The sequence below is a fragment of the Coregonus lavaretus genome (genome assembly GCF_964263955.1).
Source record: "Coregonus lavaretus genome assembly, chromosome: 6".
Classification (NCBI taxonomy): Eukaryota; Metazoa; Chordata; class Actinopteri; order Salmoniformes; family Salmonidae; genus Coregonus; species Coregonus lavaretus.
The window spans coordinates 59,528,916-59,552,559 of NC_139993.1; the positions used below are offsets into that span (position 1 = coordinate 59,528,916).

The following is a 23,644-nucleotide window of genomic DNA, read 5'->3' on the forward strand; positions in this document are numbered from 1 at the left end:
GCTAACACCAGGTGTGCCATCATGTGCCTTTTTCTCAGGAGTGGCTTTCATCTGGCCACTCGCCCATAAAGCCCAGATTGGTGAAGCGCTGTAGAGACTGTTGTCCTTCTGGCAGGTTCTCCCATCTCAGCCAAGGAACTCTGTAGTTCTCTCAGAGTGGTCATTGGGTTCTTGGTCCTTCTTGCCCGGTTGCTCAGTTTGGTCGGACGGTCAGCTCTAGCCAGAGTCTGGGTAGTTCCATATTGCTCACTCTGCTCTTGGAAACTTGCAACACTCTAGAAATGGTTTTATACCCTTCCCCAGATATATGCCTCATCACAATTCTATCTTGGTATTTGGTATTTTTTGGGGGTATTTTATTAGGATCCCCATTAGCTGTTGCAAAAGCTGCAGCTACTCTTCCTGGGGTCCACACAAAACATTAAACATGACATAATACAGAACATTAATAGACAAGAACAGCTCAAGGACAGAACTACATACAGTTGAAGTCGGAAGTTTACATACACCTTCGCCAAATACAGTGGGGAGAAAAAGTATTTGATACACTGCCGATTTTGCAGGTTTTCCTACTTACAAAGCATGTAGAGGTCTGTAATTTTTATCATAGGTACACTTCAACTGTGAGAGACGGAATCTAAAACAAAAATCCAGAAAATCACATTGTATGATTTTTAAGTAATAATTTGCATTTTATTGCATGACATAAGTATTTGATCACCTACCAACCAGTAAGAATTCCGGCTCTCACAGACCTGTTAGTTTTTCTTTAAGAAGCCCTCCTGTTCTCCACTCATTACCTGTATTAACTGCACCTGTTTGAACTCGTTACCTGTATAAAAGACACCTGTCCACACACTCAATCAAACAGACTCCAACCTCTCCACAATGGCCAAGACCAGAGAGCTGTGTAAGGACATCAGGGATGAAATTGTAGACCTGCACAAGGCTGGGATGGGCTACAGGACAATAGGCAAGCAGCTTGGTGAGAAGGCAACAACTGTTGGCGCAATTATTAGAAAATGGAAGAAGTTCAAGATGACGGTCAATCACCCTCGGTCTGGGGCTCCATGCAAGATCTCACCTCGTGGGGCATCAATGATCATGAGGAAGGTGAGGGATCAGCCCAGAACTACACGGCAGGACCTGGTCAATGACCTGAAGAGAACTGGGACCACAGTCTCAAAGAAAACCATTAGTAACACACTACGCCGTCATGGATTAAAATCCTGCAGCGCACGCAAGGTCCCCCTGCTCAAGCCAGCGCATGTCCAGGCCCGTCTGAAGTTTGCCAATGACCATCTGGATGATCCAGAGGAGGAATGGGAGAAGGTCATGTGGTCTGATGAGACAAAAATATAGCATTTTGGTCTAAACTCCACTCGCCGTGTTTGGAGGAAGAAGAAGGATGAGTACAACCCCAAGAACACCATCCCAACCGTGAAGCATGGAGTTGGAAACATCATTCTTTGGGGATGCTTTTCTGCAAAGGGGACAGGACAACTGCACCGTATTTAGGGGAGGATGGATGGGGCCATGTATCGCGAGATCTTGCCCAACAACCTCCTTCCCTCAGTAAGAGCATTGAAGATGGGTCGTGGCTGGGTCTTCCAGAATGACAACGACCTGAAACACACAGCCAGGGCAAGTAAGGAGTGGCTCCGTAAGAAGCATCTCAAGGTCCTGGAGTGGCCTAGCCAGTCTCCAGACCTGAACCCAATAGAAAATCTTTGGAGGGAGCTGAAAGTCCGTATTGCCCAGCGACAGCCCCGAAACCTGAAGGATCTGGAGAAGGTCTGTATGGAGGAGTGGGCCAAAATCCCTGCTGCAGTGTGTGCAAACCTGGTCAAGACCTACAGGAAACGTATGATCTCTGTAATTGCAAACAAAGGTTTCTGTACCAAATATTAAGTTCTGCTTTTCTGATGTATCAAATACTTATGTCATGCAATAAAATGCAAATTAATGACTTAAAAATCATACAATGTGATTTTCTGGATTTTTGTTTTAGATTCCGTCTCTCACAGTTGAAGTGTACCTATGATAAAAATTACAGACCTCTACATGCTTTGTAAGTAGGAAAACCTGCAAAATCGGCAGTGTATCAAATACTTTTTCTCCCCACTGTACATTAAAACTCAGTTATTTACAATTCCTGACATTTAATCCTAGTAAAAATTCCCTGTTTTAGGGCAGTTAGGATCACCACTTTATTTTAAGAATGTGAAATGTCAGAATGATAGTAGAAAGAATGATTTATTTCAGCTTTCATTTATTTCATCACATTCCCAGTGGGTCAGAAGTTTACATACACTCAATTAGTATTTGATAGCATTGCCTTTAAATTGTTTAACTTGGGTCAAACGTTTCGGGTAGCCTTCCACCAGTTTCCCACAATAAGTTGGGTGAATGTTGGCCCATTCCTCCTGACAGAGCTGGTGTAACTGAATCAGGTTTGTAGGCCTCCTTGCTCGCACACACTTTTTCAGTTCTGCCAACAAATGTTCTATAGGATTGAGGTAAGGGCTTTGTGATGGCCACTCCAATACCTTGAGTTTGTTGTCCTTAAGCCATTTTCCCACAACTTTGGAAGTATGCTTTGGGTCATTGTCCATTTGGAAGACCCATTTGCGACCAAGTGCACCAGTCCCTCCTGCAGCAAAGCACACCCACAGTATGATGCTGCCACCCCTGTTCTTCACGGTTGGGATGGTGTTCTTCGGCTTGCAAGCAACCCCCCTTTTCATTCAAACATAATGATGGTCATTATGGCCAAACAGTTCTATTTTTGTTTCATCAGACCAGAGGACATTTCTCTAAAAAGTACGATCTTTGTCCCCATGTGCAGTTGCAAACCGTAGTCTGGCTTTTTTATGGCGGTTTTGGAGCAGTGGCTTCTTCCTTGCTGAGCGGCCTTTCAGGTTATGTCGATATAGGACTCGTTTTACTGTGGATATAGATACTTTTGTACTTGTTTCCTCCAGCATCTTCACAAGGTCCTTTGCTGTTGTTCTGGGATTGATTTGCACTTTTCGCACCAAAGTACGTTCATCTCTAGAAGACAGAACGCGTCTCCTTCCTGTGCGGTATGACGGCTGCGTGGTCCCATGGTGTTTATACTTGCGTACTATTGTTTGTACAGATGAACGTGGTACCTTCAGGCATTTGGAAATTGCTCCCAAGGATGAAACAGACTTGTGGAGGTCTACAATTGTTTTTCTGAGGTCTTGGCTGATTTCTTTTGATATTCCCATGATGTCAAGCAAAGAGGCACTGAGTTTGAAGGTAGGCCTTGAAATACATCCACAGGTACACCTCCAATTGACTCAAATTATGTCAATTAGCCTATCAGAAGCTTCTAAAGCCATGACATCATTTTCTGGAATTTTCCAAGCTGTTTAAAGGCACAGTCAACTTAGTGTACAGTCAACTTCTGACCCACTGGAATTGTGATACAGTGAATTATAAGTGAAATAATCTGTCTGTAAACAATTGTTGGAAAATTACTTGTGTCATGCACAAAGCTATAGTTTGCCAAAACTATAGTTTGTTAACAAGAAATGTGTGGAGTGGTTGAAAAATGAGTTTTAATGACTCCAAAGTGTATGTAAACTTCCGACTTCAACTGTATATTTAAAAAAAAGTACAAAAGGCACACATAGCCTACAGATCAATACATACACACAAACTATCTAGGTCAAATAGGGGAGAGGCGTTGTGCCGTGAGGTGTTGCTTTATCTGTTTTTTTAAACCAGGTTTGCTGTTCATTTGAGCAATATGAGATAGAACGGAGTTCCATGCAATAATGGCTCTATATAATACTGTACCCGTTCTTGAATTTGTTCTGGATTTGGGGACTGTGAAAAGAACCCTGGTGGCATGTCTGGTGGGGTAAGTGTGTGTGTCAGAGCTGTGTGTAAGTTGACTATGCAAACAATTTGGGATTTTCAACACATTGTTTCTTATAAAAAGAAGAAGTGATGCAGTCAGTCTCGCCTCAACTCTTAGCCAAGAGACTGGAATGCATAGTATAAGAGCAAGACGTGCCACTCTGTTCTGAGCCATCTGCAGCTTAACTAGGTCTTTCCTTGCAGCACTCGACCACACGACTGGACAATAATCAAGATAAGACAGAACTAGAGCCTGCAGGACTTGCTTTTTTGAGTGTGGTGTCAAAAAAGCAGAGCATCTCTTTATTATGGACAGACCTCTCCCCATCTTTACAACCATTGAATCTACACTACCAGTAAAAAGTTTGTACACACCTACTCATTCAAGGGTTTTTCTTTATTTTTAAAAACTTTTACATTGTAGAATAATAGTGAAGACATCAAAACTATGAAATAACACATATGGAATCATGTAGTAACCCAAAAAGTGTTAAACAAATCAAAATCTATTTTATATTTGAGATTCTTCAAATAGCCACCCTTTGCCTTGATGACAGCTTTGCACACTCTTGGCATTGTCTCAACCAGCTTCATGAGGTAGTCACGTGGAATGCATTTCAATGAACAGGTGTGCCTTCTTAAAAGTTAATTTGTGGAATTTATTTCCTTCTTAATGCATTTGAGCCAATCAGTTGTGTTGTGACAAGGTAGGGGTGGCATACAGAAGATAGCCCTATTTGGTAAAAGACCAAGTCCATATTATGGCAAGAACATCTCAAATAAGCAAAGAGAAACGACAGTCCATCATTACTTTAAGACATGGTCAGTCAATACGGAACATTTCAAGAACTTTGAAAGTTTCTTAAAGTGCAGTCGCAAAAACCATCAAGCGCTATGATGAAACTGGCTCTCATGAGGACCACCACAGGAATGGAAGACCCAGAGTTACCTCTGCTGCAGAGGATAAGTTCATTAGAGTTACCAGCCTCAGAAATTGCAGCCCAAATAAATGCTTCACAGAGTTCAAGTAACAGACACATCTCAACATCAACTGCTCAGAGGGGACTGTGTGAATCAGGCCTTCATGGTCGAATTGCTGCAAAGAAACCACTACTAAAGGACACCAATAAGAAGAAGAGACCTGCTTGGGCCAAGAAACACGAGCAATGGACATGAGACTGGTGGAAATGTGTCCTTTGGTCTGGAGTCCAAATTGGAGAGTTTTAGTTCCAACCGCCGTGTCTTTGTGAGACGCGGTGTGGGTGAACAGAGGATCTCTGCATGTGTAGTTCCCACCTTAAAGCATGGAGGAGGAGGTGTTATGGTGTGGGGGTGCTTTGCTGGTGACACTGTCTGTGATTTATTTAGAATTCAAGCATTCTGCAGTGATACGCCATCCCATCTGGTTTGGGCTTAGTGGGACTATCATTTGTTTTTCAACAGGACAATGACCCAACACAACTCCAGGCTGTCTAAGGGCTATTTTACCAAGAAGGAGAGTGATGGAGTGCTGCATCAGATGTCCTGGCCTCCACAATCCCCCGACCTCAACCCAATTGAGATGGTTTGGGATGAGTCGGACGGCAGAGTGAAGGAAAAGCAGCCAACAAGTGCTAAGCATATGTGGGAACTCCTTCAAGACTGTTGGAAAAGCATTCCAGGTGAAGCTGGTTGAGAGAATGCCAAGAGTGTGCAAAGCTGTCATCAAGGCAAAGGGTGGCTATTTGAAGAATCTCAAATATAAAATATATTTTGATTTGTTTAACACTTTTTTGGTTACTACATGATTCCATATGTGTTATTTCATAGTTTTGATGTCTTCACTATTAAAAAAACCCTTGAATGAGTAGGTTTTCTAAAACTTTTGACCGGTAGTGTACGTTTTCTCAACAACAGGTTATGGTCAATAACATCAAAGGCTGCACTGAATTCTAACAGTGCAGCTCCCACAATCTTCTTATTATCAATTTCTTTCAACCAATCATCAGTCATTTGTGTCAGTGCACTACATGTTGAGTGCTCTTCTCTATAACTTCTCTCCCTCTCAAACTGCCTCAAATAGTTCCTTTGTTCCACCCCCCATACACGCCGAGACCGGCTCAATCGGTGCCTCCAGTGATGCTATCTCTTTCATTGTTACCCAACGCTTAGGTTTACCTCAACTGTACTCATATCCTTCCATATCCTTTTCTGTACATAATGCCCTGAATCTTTTCTACAACGCCCGGAAATCTGCCCCCTTTATTCTCTGTACCCAACGCACTAGAAGACTAGTACTTAAAGCCTTTAGCCGTATCCTTATTCTACTCCTCCTCTGTTCCTCTGGTGATGTAGAGGCTAACCCAGGCCCTGCAGCCCCCAATATCACTCCTACTCCCCAGGAGCTATCATTTGTTGACTTCTGTAACCGTAAAAGCCTTGGTTTTCTGCACGTAAATATCAGAAGCCTCCTTCCTAAATTTGAGTTATTCACTGCGTTAGCACACTCCGCCAACCCTGATGTTCTAGCAGTGTCTGAATCCTGGCTTAGGAAGGCCACCAAAAATTCTGAAATTTCCATCCCCAACTATAACATTTTCCGTCTAGATAGAACTGCCAAAGGGGGTGGAGTTGCAATCTACTGTAGAGATAGCCTGCAGAGCTCTATCATACTATCCAGGTCTGTGCCCAAACAGTTTGAGCTTCTACTTCTAAAAATCCACCTTTCCAGAAATAAGTCTCTCACTGTTGCCGCTTGCTACAGACCCCCCTCAGCCCCCAGCTGTGCCCTGGACACCATATGTGAATTGATTGCCCCCCATTTATCCTCAGAGTTCGTACTGCTTGGTGACCTAAATTGGGATATGCTTAACACCCGGCCATCCTACAATCTAAACTAGATGCCCTCAATCTCACACAAATTATCAACGAACCTACCAGGTACAACCCTAAATCCGTAAACATGGGTACCCTCATAGATATCATCCTGACTAACTTACCCTCTAAATACACCTCCGCTGTCTTCAACCAGGATCTCAGCGATCACTGCCTCATTGCCTGCGTCCGTAACGGGTCCGCGGTCAAACGACCACCCCTCATCACTGTCAAACGCTCCCTAAAACACTTCAGCGAGCAGGCCTTCCTAATTGACCTGGCCCAGGTATCCTGGATGGATATAGATCTCATTCTGTCAGTAGAGGATGCCTGGTTGTTCTTTAAAAGTAATTTCCTCTCAATCTTAAATAAACATGCCCCATTCAAAAAATACAGAACTAAGAACAGATATAGCCCCTGGTTCTCCTCAGACTTGACTGCCCTTGACCAGCACAAAAACATCCTGTGGCGTACTGCATTAGCATCAAATAGCCCCCGCGATATGCAACTTTTCAGGGAAGTTAGGAACCAATATACACAAGCAGTTAGGAAAGCAAAGGCTAACTTTTTCAAACAGAAATTTGCATCATGTAGCACTAACTCCAAAAAGTTTTGGGACACTGTAAAGTCCATGGAGAATAAGAGCACTTCCTCCCAGCTGCCCACTGCACTGAGGCTAGGAAACACTCTTCAAAGGGGGTGACACTCTAGATCCAAACTGTTACAGACCTATATCCATCCTGCCCTGCCTTTCGAAAGTTTTTGAAAGCCAAGTTAACAAACAGATCACCGACCATTTCGAATCCCACCGTACCTTCTCCGCTATGCAATCCGGTTTCCGAGCTGGTCATGGGTGCACTTCAGCCACGCTCAAAGTCCTAAACGATATTATAACCGCGATCGATAATAGACAGTACTGTGCAGCCGTCTTCATCGACCTGGCCAAGGCTTTCGACTCTGTCAACCACCGCATTCTTATTGGCAGACTAAATAGCCTTGGTTTCTCAAATGACTGCCTCGCCTGGTTCACCAACTACTTCTCAGATAGAGTTCAATGTGTCAAATCGGAGGGCCTGTTGTCTGGACCTATGGCAGTCTCTATGGGGGTGCCACAGGGTTCAATTCTTGGGCTGACTCTTTTCTCCGTGTATATCAATGATGTCGCTCTTGCTGCTGGTGACTCTCAGATCCACCTCTACGCAGACGACACCATTTTGTATACATCTGGCCCTTCATTGGACACTGTGTTAACAAACCTCCAAACGAGCTTCAATGCCATACAACACTCCTTCAGTAGCCTCCAACTGCTCTTAAACACTAGTAAAACTAAATGCATGCTCTTCAATCGAACGCTGCTGGCACCCGCCCACCCGACTAGAATCACTACTCTCGACGGGTCTGACCTAGAGTATGTGGACAACTACAAATACCTAGGTGTCTGGTTAGACTGTAAACTCTCCTTCCAGACTCACATTAAGAAGCTCCAATCCAAAGTTAAATCTAGAATCGGTTTCCTATTTCGCAACAAAGCCTCCTTCACTCATGCTGCCAAACATGCCCTCGTAAAACTGACTATCCTACCGATCCTTGACTTCGGCGATGTCATTTACAAAATAGCCTCCAACACTTTACTCAGCAAATTGGATGTAGTCTATCACAGTGCCATCCGTTTTGTCTCCAAAGCCCCATATACTACCCACCACTGTGACCTGTACGCTCTTGTTGGCTGGTCCTCACTACATATTCGTCACCAAACCCACTGGCTCCAGGCCATCTATAAATCACTTCTAGGCAAATCCCCGCCTTATCTTAGCTCATTGGTCACCATAGCAACACCCACCCGTAGTATGCGCTCCAGCAGGTATATCTCACTGGTCATCCCCAAAGCCAACACCTCCTTTGGCCGCCATTCCTTCCAGTTCTCTGCTGCCAATGACTGGAACAAATTACAAAAATCTCTGAAGCTGGAGACACTTATCTCCCTCACTAACTTTAAGCATCAGTTGTCAGAGCACCTTACCGATCACTGCACCTGTACACAGCCCATCTGAAATTAGCCCGCCCAACTACCTCATACCTATATTGTTATTTATTTTGCTCATTTGCACCCCAGTATCTCTATTTGCACATCAATCATTCCAGTGTTAATACTAATTGTAATTATTTTGCACTATAGCCTATTTATTGCCTTACCTCCATAACTTGCTACATTTGCACACACTGTATATATATTTTGTTGTATTTTTGACTTTATGTTTAGTTTTACCCCATATGTAACTCTGTGTTGTTGTTTTTAATCGCACTGCTTTGCTTTATCTTGGCCAGGTCGCAGTTGTAAATGAGAACTTGTTCTCTACTGGCTTACCTGGTTAAATAAAGGTGAAATAAAAAAATAAGCATGCTGAAAGTCTGTTGTTAATTTGTTTACAGAGAAATAGCATTGTATTTGGTCAAACACCATTTTTTTCTGACAGTTTGTTAAGAGCTGGCAGCAAGCTCTTAGCAAGGTCTGCTGTTAGAACCAGTAAAGGCCGCTTTACCACTCTTGGGTAGCGAAATTACTTTGGCTTCCCTCCAGGCTTGAGGACAAAGACTTTCCTCTAGGCTCAGATTAAAGATATGACAGATAGGAGTGGCTATAGAGTCAGCTACCATCCTCAGTAGTTTTCCATCTAAATTGTCAATGCCAGGAGGTTTGTCATTATTAATCGATACCAATACTTTTTCCACCTCTCACACTAACTTAAAAAAATTCAAACTTACAATGCTTTTCTTTCATTATTTGTTTTTTTTATGCATGAATACGATGGCTCACTGTTTGTTGTTGGCATTTCCTGCCTAAGTTTGCCCACTTTGCCAATGAAGTAATCATTAAAATAATTGGCAACATCAAATGGTTGTGATGAATAAGCCATCTGATTCGATGAAAGATGGAGTTGAATTTGTCTTTCTGCCCATAATTTCATTTAAAGTACTCCAAAGTTTTTTTCTCTCCATCATCCATCATACAGTTTCTTCTTCTATTTTGTTGAGTTTAGTCACATAATTTCTCAATTTGCAGTAAATCAGCCAGTCAGATGTGCAGCCAGACTTATTAGCCACTCCTTTTGCCCCGTCTCTTTCAACCAGTTTTTCAATTCCTCATCAATCCATGGACCCTTAACAGTTTTAACAGTCAGTTTCTTAACAGGTGCATGTTTATCAATAATTGGAAGAAGCAACTTCATAAATTCATCAAGTGCAGCGTCTGGATGCTCCTTATTAATCACATCAGACCAACAAATATTTTGAACATCATCCACATAAGAGTCACAGCTAAATATTTTGTATGATCTCTCTTATACACTATTTTAGGCCCAGCTTTTGGAACCTTGGCTTTCCTGGATATAGCCACTATATTGTGATCACTGCATCCAATGGGTACGGATACAGTAAAAATGTGATCGATACATGTGGATGATCTTGTTCCTGTAGTGTTTGTAAACACCCGGGTAGGTTGATTAATAACCTGAACCAGTTTACAGGCACTGGTTACAGAGAGAAGCTTCCTCTTGAGCAGACAGCTTGATGAAAACCAGTCAATATTCAAATCCCCAAGAAAGTAGACCTCTCTGTTTACATCACATACTCTATCAAGCATTTCACACATTATTTAGACACTGACTGTTAGCACTTGGTGGCCTATAGCAACAACCTAAAAGAAAAGGCTTTAGATGTACCAAGTGAACCTGCAACCACAACACTTCAATAACGCTTGACATAAGATCTTCTCTAAGCATTACAGGGATATGGCTATGAATATCTACAGCAACACCTCCCATATACAGTACCAGTCAAACGTTTGGACACACCTACTCATTCAAGGGTTTTTCTTTATTTTTACTATTTTCTACATTGTAGAATAATAGTGAAGACATCAAAACCAGATGGGATGGCGTATCGCTGCAGAATGCTGTGGTAGCCATGCTGGTTAAGTGTGCCTTGAATTCTAAATAAATCACTGACAGTGTCACCAACAAAGGACCCCCACACCATCACACCTCCTCCTCCATACTTCACGGTGGGAACCACACATGCGGAGATCATCCGTTCATCTACTCTGCGTCTCACAAAGATACGGCAGTTGGAATCAAAAATCTCAAATTTGGACTCATCAGACTGAAGATCTCGTACAACGCTGTGTACTACTCCCTTCACAGAACAGCGCAAACTGGCTCTAACCAGAATAGAAAGAGGAGTGGGAGGCCCCGGTGTACAACGCTGTGTACTACTCCCTTCACAGAACAGCGCAAACTGGCTCTAACCAGAATAGAAAGAGGAGTGGGATGCCCCGGTGTACAACGCTGTGTACTACTCCCTTCACAGAACAGCGCAAACTGGCTCTAACCAGAATAGAAAGAGGAGTGGGAGGCCCCGGTGTACAACGCTGTGTACTACTCCCTTCACAGAACAGCGCAAACTGGCTCTAACCAGAATAGAAAGAGGAGTGGGAGGCCCCGGTGTACAACGCTGTGTACTACTCCCTTCACAGAACAGCGCAAACTGGCTCTAACCAGAATAGAAAGAGGAGTGGGAGGCCCCGGTGTACAACTGAGCAACAGGACAAATCCATTAAGAGTGTCTAGTTTGAGAAACAGACGCCTCACAGGTCCTCAACTGGCAGCTTCATTAAATAGTGCCCGCAAAACACCTGTCTCAACATCAACAGTGAAGAGGCGACTCCGGGATGCTGACCTTCTAGGCAGAGTTGCAAAGAAAAAGCCATATCTCAGACTGGCCAATAAAAAGAAAAGATTAAGATGGGCAGTCTGAGATATGGCTTTTTCTTTGCAACTCTGCCTAGAAGGTCAGCATCCCAGAGTCGCCTCTTCACTGTTGACGTTGAGACTGGTTCTAGTACTGTATTAATTGGAAATTGAAATAAAAAAACTACAAGAACACATGCCGTCAGGTTGAAATGGTTTATTAGTTAAGGAATATCAGCGTGTTACAAATGTGATACAGCACCTTCCAATGCTTCTAACCTCAAAAAAGAAAATCGAAGCCAAATGTCTGAAACCTTTTAAAACACCACAAGAAATAAAGAAAACAGCATCTCTACAATAGTGAATTAGTCAAAACGCATTAACAAAAGACTTGGTTAGAACAAGCACAGAAGCATGGTTGTGTGTGTGTGTGTGTGTGTGCTATGTTACTAAACTGGCACTGGTTTCATTTGATGACTCAGTTGTCATGTGCGTCCGCTACTTCCTCTATTGGTAAATCAGCAGTGTATAAAAATATAAAAAAAGGCCATCATTAAAGATTCGAAAAGCAATCCAGCTTTAGTTTAAATGACAAAGCCATGATGGGAGTTACTCTTTCTTTGAATAAGGCTTCAAACTGCAGATCTTTAAATATGTGTGAGTTAAAATGATAGTTCAAAATGAAAACAAATATTCAGAATCACTTTCTAAATCAAGTCAACCCAAAGTTTTCCAGTACCATCACCCATCCAGACCAGTAGGTCCAATGTAGTCTTGAGATGACCAGAACAGTAGCTTCTTCTCTGAAAACAATACACAAACCTTTCAACTCTAAAAAAAATAAAATAAACGAAATTGCACTAAAGTGTATTAAATGTTGGCATTCTTAAGACAAAAAGGAAACTATATACAGCACGAAAAATATTGTATGCAAATGCTTAATGTTGCTTTCGGCAACCCCCCCCCCCCCCCAAATATTCCAGTCTTCACTGAAGAACCCCTGCCAAAATTATTCCCCTTCCTCCCACTCACGTACAGAACATCACAAAACACGATTACGTCACTAAGCCTGTTAGTTTGGGAACGGTAACCCCCCCTCCCCCACACTTGACCTCTGACCCTTAACCCTCAGGCGGAGGAGGAGAGGGCATCGGCGCAGTCGCTCCACTCATCCGTCTCGGGGTCGTAAACCTCCAGCGTGTTCAGGAAGTTGTTTCCGTCGAAGCCGCCCATGGCGCAGATGACATCACCCAGCACGGCCACGCCCGCATTGCTGCGTGCCACGGTCATGCTACCCAGCATCCTCCACTCGTTGCGGGCTGGGTCGTACACCTCAACGCAGCGGAGGGCATGGGAGCCATCAAACCCACCAACCACGAAGAGCTTCCCTAGAGAGGGGAAGAGAAGGAGATAGTGATAAGGAGAGAGAACGGTCAGCACAAATCTGAGTAACGATTTGGATATTTCTGCCAAATTCCAAGGTTGCAAACAAAGCAAACTGCATCCCCACCCCAGTGAACCCATTACCCTCTACATGGTAATCCCCTTGAGCCTTCCCCAGTTTAGAGCAGACAATAGAATCAGAAAGCTATTTCTATGGAGAAGTCTCTTACCAGAGTAGACGGCCACCCCAGCCCCCCTGCGGGCCACGTTCATGGGGGAGATGAGGGTCCAGGTGTTGTTCTCAGGGTTGTAGCGCTCCACTGTGTTCAGGCAGTTCCACGACTCGGCACCTCCAATCACGTACATGAAGCCCTCTAGCTCACACACCGCCGCCTGGTGCCTCCCTAGGGGAACAGAGTTAACACCACACATTCATCACTTTTCACATTCACTGGCCAACTCAAACCTGTTCCAGTTCTTCACTAAGACAGTACATGCAATTAATAATAAGCACCATTACTAAAGGGTTCCACCCTGGTGACAAGTCAAAGGAGCCCCTATTATCTGGAACCTTTTTGCTCAGTGTACACTATGAGAGATATAGGTACAGTCGGTGTGTAGCAGAGGAGGCTGGTGGGAGGAGCTTTAAGAGGATGGGCTCATTGTAATGGCCGGAATGGAATAATGGAACATTTGATGTGTTTGATACCATTCCATTTATTACAATGAGCCCGTCCTCCTAAAGCTCCTCCCACCAGCCTCCTCTGGTGTGTAGCATGTGTGTGGTATAGGTACTTACTGATGTTGAGGGGAGCACAGTTGTTCCAGGTCTTGGTGACAGGGTCAAAAGCGTCACAGTTCTTCAGGCCTTTCTGCCCACAGGGGTCCGACCCTCCCACCACAAACAGCTTGTTGTTCAACGAGCAGACACCTGCGTTGCAGCGGTTGGTCCGGAGCTCTGGCACCTGAGCCCATGTGTCAGTGTGCGGATCGTACGTCTCCCCACAGCTCAGCTCGTCCGAGTGGCCGTTGGAGCCGCCCATCACGTACAGCTGACCCTATGAGAGATGAGGAGACAGAGGGGCAGGTTTAAGTCAGACAGGCACCTGTCAATCCTATGAAATTAGGGTTCAAAGGTCAGGGTGTCGTACCATGAGCACTGCCATCTGGAAGCGAGCCCTGGGAGTCCGCATGGGAGCGGTGAAGGTCCAGCGGTCGTCTTTGGGGTCGTAACACTCCACCGTCCTCAGGCACTCCTCTCGGTTATACCCTCCTGGAGACAGAAAACACACAGAGGACACCAGGTCAGAGTCTGGGCCTACAGAGCCCTTAATATGAGCCTATAGCTCACAGCAGGTGACTGGGGTTATACTAGAGCTGGGACGATAAACCGAAAACTACCAAACACCAACACTGCCTTCCTCTTACCGAACCATTTTGCTTACATCTGTAATTTCCTGTGATTTTTCTACACAACGTTCCTGTAGATTGTTCTAAAACCACTATTTGGTCACTGTGCACACGGAGGAGGGAGCACAAGCATATATGATCATTGCTCAAAATGCAATTGGAGGACAAATAACGTTTTCAAAACAACTACTATTGTTCTAGTTACAGAGAGGAGAGTCACAGCTTTCTGTGAGTATACAATGTATTTCTCACCTATTAATATTGAGTTCATGGCACCACTTTACAACGAGAGTAGGCTGAAGTATGGTTTTATGCGCTCGCGGAGCATTTGCAGTTAATAGGCCTACATCAAGTAGCCTAGCACTGGAAAGTTTTGTAGAACATTAGCCTACATTTACTGATAGATTAACCAATTGGCCTACATGGCTATCTAGCAACAATATCATATTTAGAGTTAGCAATCTAGCTAAGTGGTTGGAGTTCCCATTTCCTCAGGTGGTGAATAACACAGTGGCTTGTGAAAGTATTCACCCCCATTGGCATTTTTCCTATTTTGTTGCCTTACAATCTGCAATTAAAATTGGGGGGTTTGTATCATTTGATTTACACAACATGCCTACCACTTTGAAGATGCAAAATAATTTTTGGGGTGAAACAAACAAGAAATAAGACAAAAAACTGAAAACTTGAGCGTGCATAACTATTCATTCACCCCCCCCCCAAAAGTCAATACTTTGTAGAGCCACCTTTTGCAGCAGTTACAGCTGAAAGTCTCTTTGGTTATGTCTCTAGAAGCTTGGCACATCTAGCCACTGGGATTTTTGCCCATTCTTCAAGGAAAAACTGCTCCAGCTCTTTCAAGTTGGATGGGTTCCGCTGGTGTACAACAATCTTTAAGTCATACCACAGATTCTCAATTGGATTGAGGTCTGGGCTTTGACTAGGCCATTTCAAGACATTTAAATGTTTCCCCTTAAACCACTCGAGTGTTGCTTTAGCAGTATGCTTAGGGTCATTGTCCTGCTGGAATGTGAACCTCCGCCCCAGTCTCAAATCTTTGGAAGACTGAAACAGGTTTCCCCTCAAGAATTTCCCTGTTTTTAGCGCCATCCATCATTCCTTTAATTCTGACCAGTTTCCCAGTCCCTGCCGATGAAAAACATCCCCACAGCATGATGCTGCCACCACCATGCTTCACTGTGAGGATTGTGTTCTCGGGGTGATGAGAGGTGTTGGGTTTGCGCCAGACATTGCGTTTTCCTTGATGGCCAAAAAGCTAAATTTTTGTCTCATCTGACCAGAGTACCTTCTTCCATATGTTTGGGGAGTCTCCCACATGCCCTCCTTGCCTGGTCCGTGAGTTTTGGTGGGCGGCCCTCTCTTGGCAGGTTTGTTGTGGTGCCATACAGTGAGGGAAAAAAGTATTTGATCCCAATGACAAAGAAATGATCAGTCTATAATTTTAATGGTAGGTTTATTTGAACAGTGAGACAGAATAACAACAAAAGAATCCAGAAAAAAACGCATGTCAAAAATGTTATAAATTGATTTGCATTTTAAATTAGGGAAATAAGTATTTGACCCCCTCTCAAATCAAAAAGATTTCTGGCTCCCAGGTGTCTTTTATACAGGTAATGAGCTGAGATTAGGAGCACACTCTTAAAGGGAGTGCTCCTAATCTCAGCTTGTTACCTGTATAAAAGACACCTGTCCACAGAAGCAATCAATCAGATTCCAAACTCTCCACCATGGCCAAGACCAAAGAGCTCTCCAAGGATGTCAGGGACAAGATTGTAGACCTACACAAGGCTGGAATGGGCAACAAGACCATCGCCAAGCAGCTTGGTGAGAAGGTGACAACAGTTGGTGTGATTATTCGCAAATGGAAGAAACACAAAAGAACTGTCAATCTCCCTCGGCCTGGGGCTCCATGCAAGATCTCACCTCGTGGAGTTGCAATGATCATGAGAACGGTGAGGAATCAGCCCAGAACTACACAGGAGGATCTTGTCAATGATCTCAAGGCAGGTGGGACCATAGTCACCAAGAAAACTATTGGTAACACACTACGCCGTGAAGGACTGAAATCCTGCAGCGCCCGCAAGGTCCCCCTGCTCAAGAAAGCACATATACAGGCCCGTCTGAAGTTTGCCAATGAACATCTGAATGATTCAGAGGAGAACTGGGTGAAAGTGTTGTGGTCAGATGAGACCAAAATCGAGCTCTTTGGCATCAACTCAACTCGCCATGTTTGGAGGAGGCATGCTGCCTATGACCCCAAGAACACCATCCCCACCGTCAAACATGGAGGTGGAAACATTATGCTTTGGGGGTGTTTTTCTACTAAGGGGACAGGACAACTTCACCGCATCAAAGGGACGATGGACAGGGCCATGTACTGTCAAATCTTGCGTGAGAACCTCCTTCCCTCAGCCAGGGCATTGAAAAATGGGTCGTGGATGGGTATTCCAGCATGACAATGACCCAAAACACACGGCCAAGGCAACAAAGGAGTGTCTCAAGACGAAGCACATTAAGGTCCTGGAGTGGCCTAGCCAGTCTCCAGACCTTAATCCCATAGAAAATCTGTGGAGGGAGCTGAAGGTTCGAGTTGCCAAACGTCAGGGTCGAAACCTTAATGACTTGGAGAAGATCTGCAAAAAGGAGTGGGACAAAATCCCTCCTGAGATGTGTGCAAACCTGGTGGCCAACTACAAGAAACGTCTGACCTCTGTGATTGCCAACAAGGGTTTTGCCACCAAGTACTAAGTCATGTTTTGGAGAGGGGTCAAATACTTATTTCCCTCATTAAAATGCAAATCAATTTATTTATTTGTTGTTATTCTATCTCTCACTGTTAATTTATTTTACATTTTAGTCATTTAGCAGACGCTCTTATCCAGAGCGACTTACAGGAGCAATTAGGGTTAAGTGCCTTGCTCAAGGGCACGTCGACAGATTTTTCACCTAGTCGGCTCGGGGATTAGAACCAGCGACCTTTCGGTTACTGGCACAACGCTCTTAACCACTAAGCTACCTGCCGTTCAAATAAACCTACCATTAAAACTATAGACTGATAATTTCTTTGTCAGCGGGCAAACGTACAAAATCAGCAGGGGATCAAATACTTTTTGCCCCCTCACTGTAATATATATATATATATACACACACACACACACACACACACACACTGAGATCATGTGACAGATCATGTGACACTTAAATAAAGTTCACCTGTGTGCAATCTAACTAATTATGTGACTTCTGAAGGTAATTGGTTGCACCAGATCTTATTTAGGGGCTTCATAGCAAAAGGGGTGAATACATATGCATGCACCACTTTTCCGTTATTAGAATTTTTTGAAACAAGTTATTTTTTTCATTTCACCTATTGGGACTATTTTGTGTATGTCCATTACATGAAATCCAAATAAAAAATCCATTTAAATTACAGGTTGTAATGCAACAAAATAGGAAAAACGCCAAGGGGGATGAATACTTTTGCAAGGCACTGTATAGCCTATAGGCCAATATGCACAAAGATGTCTGGAAATGATCTGAAGAGCCAAACAGAAAACTGATAATTCTGGATCCTATTTTGACAGGTTGCACATCAAAATATAAAATCATGCATTTCCTGGATAATGTTGAAATAGCTTAACTGTCCACATTATATATTTTTTAAATCGTTGTATTTGTTTTTATCGAGCAAAATGTACATGTATCGCAAGTTTTTCTCCATATCGGCCACCTCTAGCAAAAAATTATTTATTGCAGATTTAGGGTTATCGCAGAAAAAGTGGTTAATGTATCGCGATATGGATTTCTGTCCATGTCGCCCAGCTCTAGGTTATAACCTCCTGGAGAGGGAACACAGAGGACACCAGGTCAGAGTCTGGACCTACTCAACCATCAGCTTTATTGATCATATACAGTGCGTTCTGAAAATATTCAGACCCCTTCCCCTTTTCCACTTTGTTACATTACAGCCGTATTCTAAAATGGATGGAAAAAAATGTTTCCCTCAATCTACACACAATACCGCATGATCACAAAACGAAAAACAGGTTTACATTTTTTTGCCAATGTATTAAAAATAAAAAACAGAAACCCCTTATTTTTGTACGTTACAGCCTTATTCTAAAATTGAATAAATTATTTTTTCCCCTTAATCTACACACAATACCCCATAATGACAAGCGAAAACAGGTTTTTAGAATTGTTCTAAAGTATTCAGACCCTTTGCTACGAGACTTGAAATTGAGTTCAGGTGAATCCTGTTTCCATGGATCATCCTTGAGATGTTTCTACAACTTGATTGGAGTCCACCTGTGGTAAATTCAATTGATTGGACATGATTTGGAAAGGCACACACACCTTTCTATATAAAGGTCCCACAGTTGACAGTGCATGTCAGAGCAAAAACCAAGCCCAGAGGTCGAAGGAACTGTCCGTAGAGCTCCGAGACAGGATTGTGTCGAGGCACAGATCTAGGGAAGGGTACCAAAAACAATTCTGCAGCATTGGAAGGTCCCTAAGAACACAGTGGCCTCCATCATTCTTAAATGGAAGAAGTTTGGAACCACCAAGACTCTTCCTAGAGCTGGCCGCCCGGGAAAACTGAGTAGTCGGGGGAGAAGGGCCTTGGTCAGGGAGGTGACCAAGAACCCAATGGTCACTCTGACAGAGCTCCAGAGTTCCTCTGTGGAGATGGGAGAACCTTCCAGAAGGACAACCATCTCTGCAGCACTCCACCAATCAGGCCTTTATGGTAGAGTGGCCAGACGGAAGCCACTCCTCAGTAAAAGGCACATGACAGCTCGCTTGGAGTTTGCCAAAAGGCACCTAAAGGACCATGAGAAACAAGATTCTCTGGTCTGATGAAACCAAGATTGAACTCTTTGGCCTGAATGCCAAGCGTCACGTCTGGAGGAAACCTGGCACCATCCCTACGGTGAAGCATGGTGGTGGCAGCATCATGCTGTGGGGATATTTTTCAGCGTCAGGGACTGGGAGACTATTCAGGATCGAGGGAAAGATGAACGGAGCAAAGTACAGAGAGATCCTTGATGAAAACCTGCTCCAGAGTGCTCAGGACCTCAGACTGGGGCGAAGGTTCACCTTCCAACAGGACAACGACACTAAGCACACAGCCAAGACAACGCAGGAGTGGCTTCGGGACAAGTCTCTGAATGTCCTTGAGTGGCCCAGCCAGAGCCTGGACTTGAACCCGATTTAACATCTTTGGAGAGACCTGAAAATAGCTGTGCAGCGATGCTCCTCACCCAACCAGAGGATCTGCAGAGAACAATGGGAGAAACTCTCCAAATACAGGTGTGCCACGCTTGTAGTGGCATACCCAAGAAGACTCAAGGCTGTAATCGCTGCCAAAGGTGCTTCAACAAAGTACTGAGTAAAGGGTCTGAATACTTATGTTAATGTAATATCAGTTTTTTTTTTTTTAAATACATTTGCAAACATTTATAAAAACCTGTTTTTGCTTTGTCATTATGGGGTATTGTTTGTAGATTGATGAGGGAAAAAAATAATTTAATCAATTTTAGAATAAGGCTGTAACGTAACAAAATGTGGAAAAAGTCAAGGGGTCTGAATACTTTCCGAATGCACTGTAGATGACAGTTGTGAGTGACAGGGCTGATTTGGAGGATCTGAGACTTGAGACTGGGGACCGGTCAGTGCCAGTCTCCAGATAGAGGCTCAGTGGCTGGTTAACTAACAGCTCTATCTTGCTGCAGAGATTGTATCTCAAATGAGAATAACCCGTATAAATAAATGTTAAATAGACAATGGTTAAAATCTCCGTACCTGCAGCGATGAGCCTGCCATGCAGGGCGGCAGTGCCCAGGCCAGAGCGGGCGTAGTGCATGGCGGTCAGCGGGTGTTCCTCCAGCTCCTCAGGCTGGGCCTCGAAGCTCAGGCTCTTCATCAGACAGGGTGTGGCAGAGGGAGAGCTCTGGGGAGAGCAACGGCCATGCAGGAAGATCACACACAACACCCCATCCAGCACAGCCAGACACAGGTAGGTGTTGTCTGTGGAGAGAGAGGGAGGAGGGGGAGAGAGAGAGGGCAAGAGCCATGAGTGGAGAGGTGATGGTAATAACTAAAGCAAAAAACAAAAGTTATTATCTTAAACGTTATTATGCTATTCATACACATTATGTTATACACCCACTCCTTGACACCTAAGGCTTCAAACATCCAACACACACACTTACTGGTGGTCTTCTCGGAGGCGATATACTTCCACTCTCTCCTGTGGGGTGTGTTGGAGGTGGAGCCGGAGGGCGAGGTGCTGCCGGAGGAGCTGGAGCTCAGCGGTCTCTGGGTGTTGCTGTTCTCACGAGGGGGCTTCTTCTGCAACAGCACAACCAACGCAGCTACAGTACAGAAACCCAGCCAGAAGGAAGAGCCACTACATCCCCCACTGGCTACTACACCAGTTGGCTGCAGAGCACACACACTCCACAATCTGGCCTGAAATGGACTAATCCTGGCTTTGAACCTGCCTTGAACTACGCCCAAACAGTATTTTAGCAGTGCTGAGTAGTCCCCCAGACTACAACAGTTTAAACCAGTCTACAACCCATTTAAACCATCTAAACAAGCTGAAAGACAGCACAGACTTTGACCAACGAAGAAGCAGCTACATACTCAGACAAAACACACAAAAAAATGTAGCGATCATAACCCAATATCCAGTCTACAGACTGATCTGAGAACCAGTCTACTGTGCAAGCAGGTCTGTAGTAACCCCAGGTTTTACACACTAATTGGCTGCGCCCTTGTTGCCAGGCTACATAAGGTGGAGATGGGCCAGGTTGGGCCAAGCGACACAGAGTTAAACCCAGGTAGGCCCAGGATAGGGGCGGGGTGTGTACCTGCACAAACTGGATGTGGTCCTCTGCACCAACACCAAACACCCCATGTTCCTCAATGATGAGAGCGCCATCGAGCAGCTTGTGGTCGGCTGAATAGTACAGCGTTTGCACCTGCAAGACACACAGCGACACAACACCCATGTGGCAGGCTGTCTCCATGGCAACACACAGCAGCACCCTGGCAACACGGGAGGGAGGGGGAGGAGGACGGTGGGGGAGGGGGTTGGTTGGGTGAGGAGGGTCCAGGTTGACCAGTCGTCACCGGTAGGAGCCAAGGCTTCTTTATCAACATGGACACACAGTTGAAGGAACGCAGGTGGTTACAGTAAATGTAGGGGCAGTTGCTGCTCCTGTGCATCCCTCTCCCTCCCTAAGATCTAAAAAAGGAGGAGGGGGGAGTTGGTAAAGATGAAGCATCTGGAAACGTCTTCAGTCCCCATGATCTCAACGCTTGGAAAACACGCTCACGGTTGGCTGAGGAAGTTGGTCATTATAATTGCATGGAAAAAGGCACTGCAGCTTTCCGATGTAAATCCATGAGTTATGCGTACATAGTTGAAGGCAAAGCTTTTACATACATTATTGTTTCATACAAATAGTTAATAAATAAAACTTCAGAAAATAGAGATGTTTTCAAACAAAATTACAATGGGCATTGAGATAGTGTAGAATAGAATATGCTTGAGCAGAGAACCATTTCAAAAGCCTCTTTTCGGTTATGGCTAAAATGGCCGTCATTCTGCCCATGCCCACTTAAAGGACATCTCGTAGTTCTTAAAATTGGTTAAAATTAAATGCAGTTCCAAAATAAGGGGTTTGGCTATAAAATCATGAATGAGATGGCACGCCTCAATGAATAGTGAATTATGACGGGTGTACCGAGTATGTGGGGGGGGGGGGGGGGGGGGTAATCATGGTTGTGTGCTATGCAGATGGTCTTTTCAGTGGACATGGGTTTCTGTGAGTGGGTATGGGTTTCTGTGAGTGGACATGGGTTTCTGTGAGTGGACATGGGTTTCTGTGAGTGGACATGGGTTTCTGTGAGTGGACATGGGTTTCTGTGAGTGGACATGGGTTTCTGTGAGTGGACATGGGTTTCTGTGAGTGGACATGGGTTTCTGTGAGTGGACATGGGTTTCTGTGAGTGGACATGGGTTTCTGTGAGTGGACATGGGTTTCTGTGAGTGGACATGGGTTTCTGTGAGTGGACATGGGTTTCTGTGAGTGGACATGGGTTTCTGTGAGTGGACATGGGTTTCTGTGAGTGGACATGGGTTTCTGTGAGTGGGTATGGGTTTCTGTGAGTGGGTATGGGTTTCTGTGAGTGGGTATGGGTTTCTGTGAGTGCTCTCCACTGGATGTCAGTGGAATGTAAGTCAATTAGGTTGTATGCATACTTTACAAAATGTAAATACACTACCGTTCAAAAGTTTGGGGTCACTTAGAAATGTCCTTGTTTTTGAAAGAAAATATTTTTTTTGTCCATTAAAATAACATCAAATTGATCAGAAATACAGTGTAGACATTGTTAATGTTGTAAATGGATGGCTATTGTAGCTTGAAACAGCTGATTTTTTATTGAATATCTAAATAGGCGTACAGAGGCCCATTATCAGCAACCATCAGTCCTGTGTTCCAATGGCACGTTGTGTTTGCTAATCCAAGTTTATCATTTGAAAAGGCTAATTGATCATTAGAAAACTCTTTTGCAATTATATTAGCACAGCTGAAAACTGTTGTGCTGATTAAAGATGCAATAAAACTGGCCTTCTTGAGACTAGTTGAGTATCTGGAGCATCAGCAATTGTGGGTTCGATTACAGGCTCAAAATGGCCAGAAACAAAGAACCTTCTTCTGAAACTCGTCAGTCTATTCTTGTTCTGAGAAATGAAGGCTATTCCTTGCGAGAAATTGCCAAGACACTGAAGATCTCGTACAACGCTGTGTACTAGACGGACGAGTTTCAGAAGAAAGTTATTTTTTGTTTCTGGCCATGTTGAGCCTGTAATCAAACCCACAATTGCTGATGCTCCAGATACTCAACTAGTCTCAAGAAGGCCAGTTTTATTGCATCTTTAATCAGCACAACAGTTTTCAGCTGTGCTAATATAATTGCAAAAGAGTTTTCTAATGATCAATTAGCCTTTTCAAATGATAAACTTGGATTAGCAAACACAACGTGCCATTGGAACACAGGACTGATGGTTGCTGATAATGGGCCTCTGTACGCCTATGTAGATATTCAATTAAAAATCAGCTGTTTCAAGCTACAATAGCCATCCATTTACAACATTAACAATGTCTACACTGTATTTCTGATCAATTTGATGTTATTTTAATTTCTTTCAAAAACAAGGACATTTCTAAGTGACCCCAAACTTTTGAACGGTAGTGTATGTGTAAGTTAAGCAGGCCTGTGTGTGTGTAGACAGATGGGAGCTCAGTGTTGCTTTGGCTGTAGAG

The 23,644-nt window shown here is 44.0% G+C and overlaps 1 protein-coding gene across 1 annotated transcript in view; it reads right to left on the reverse strand.

The window, feature by feature from the left end:
* Positions 1-11,691: 11,691 nt before the first annotated feature.
* Positions 11,692-23,644, reverse strand: part of ivns1abpa (influenza virus NS1A binding protein a) — a 34,434-nt gene continuing 22,481 nt past the window's right edge. Inside the window, exons 8-14 of the mRNA XM_084163981.1 lie at positions 21,182-21,292; positions 20,519-20,657; positions 20,109-20,333; positions 14,024-14,145; positions 13,672-13,930; positions 13,103-13,276; positions 11,692-12,877 (exon numbers count right to left, since the gene is read on the reverse strand). Coding sequence (XP_084020107.1) covers positions 12,618-12,877; positions 13,103-13,276; positions 13,672-13,930; positions 14,024-14,145; positions 20,109-20,333; positions 20,519-20,657; positions 21,182-21,292 — 1,290 coding nt within the window. The 3' untranslated portion in view covers positions 11,692-12,617. The remainder of the gene's footprint in view (positions 12,878-13,102; positions 13,277-13,671; positions 13,931-14,023; positions 14,146-20,108; positions 20,334-20,518; positions 20,658-21,181; positions 21,293-23,644) is intronic.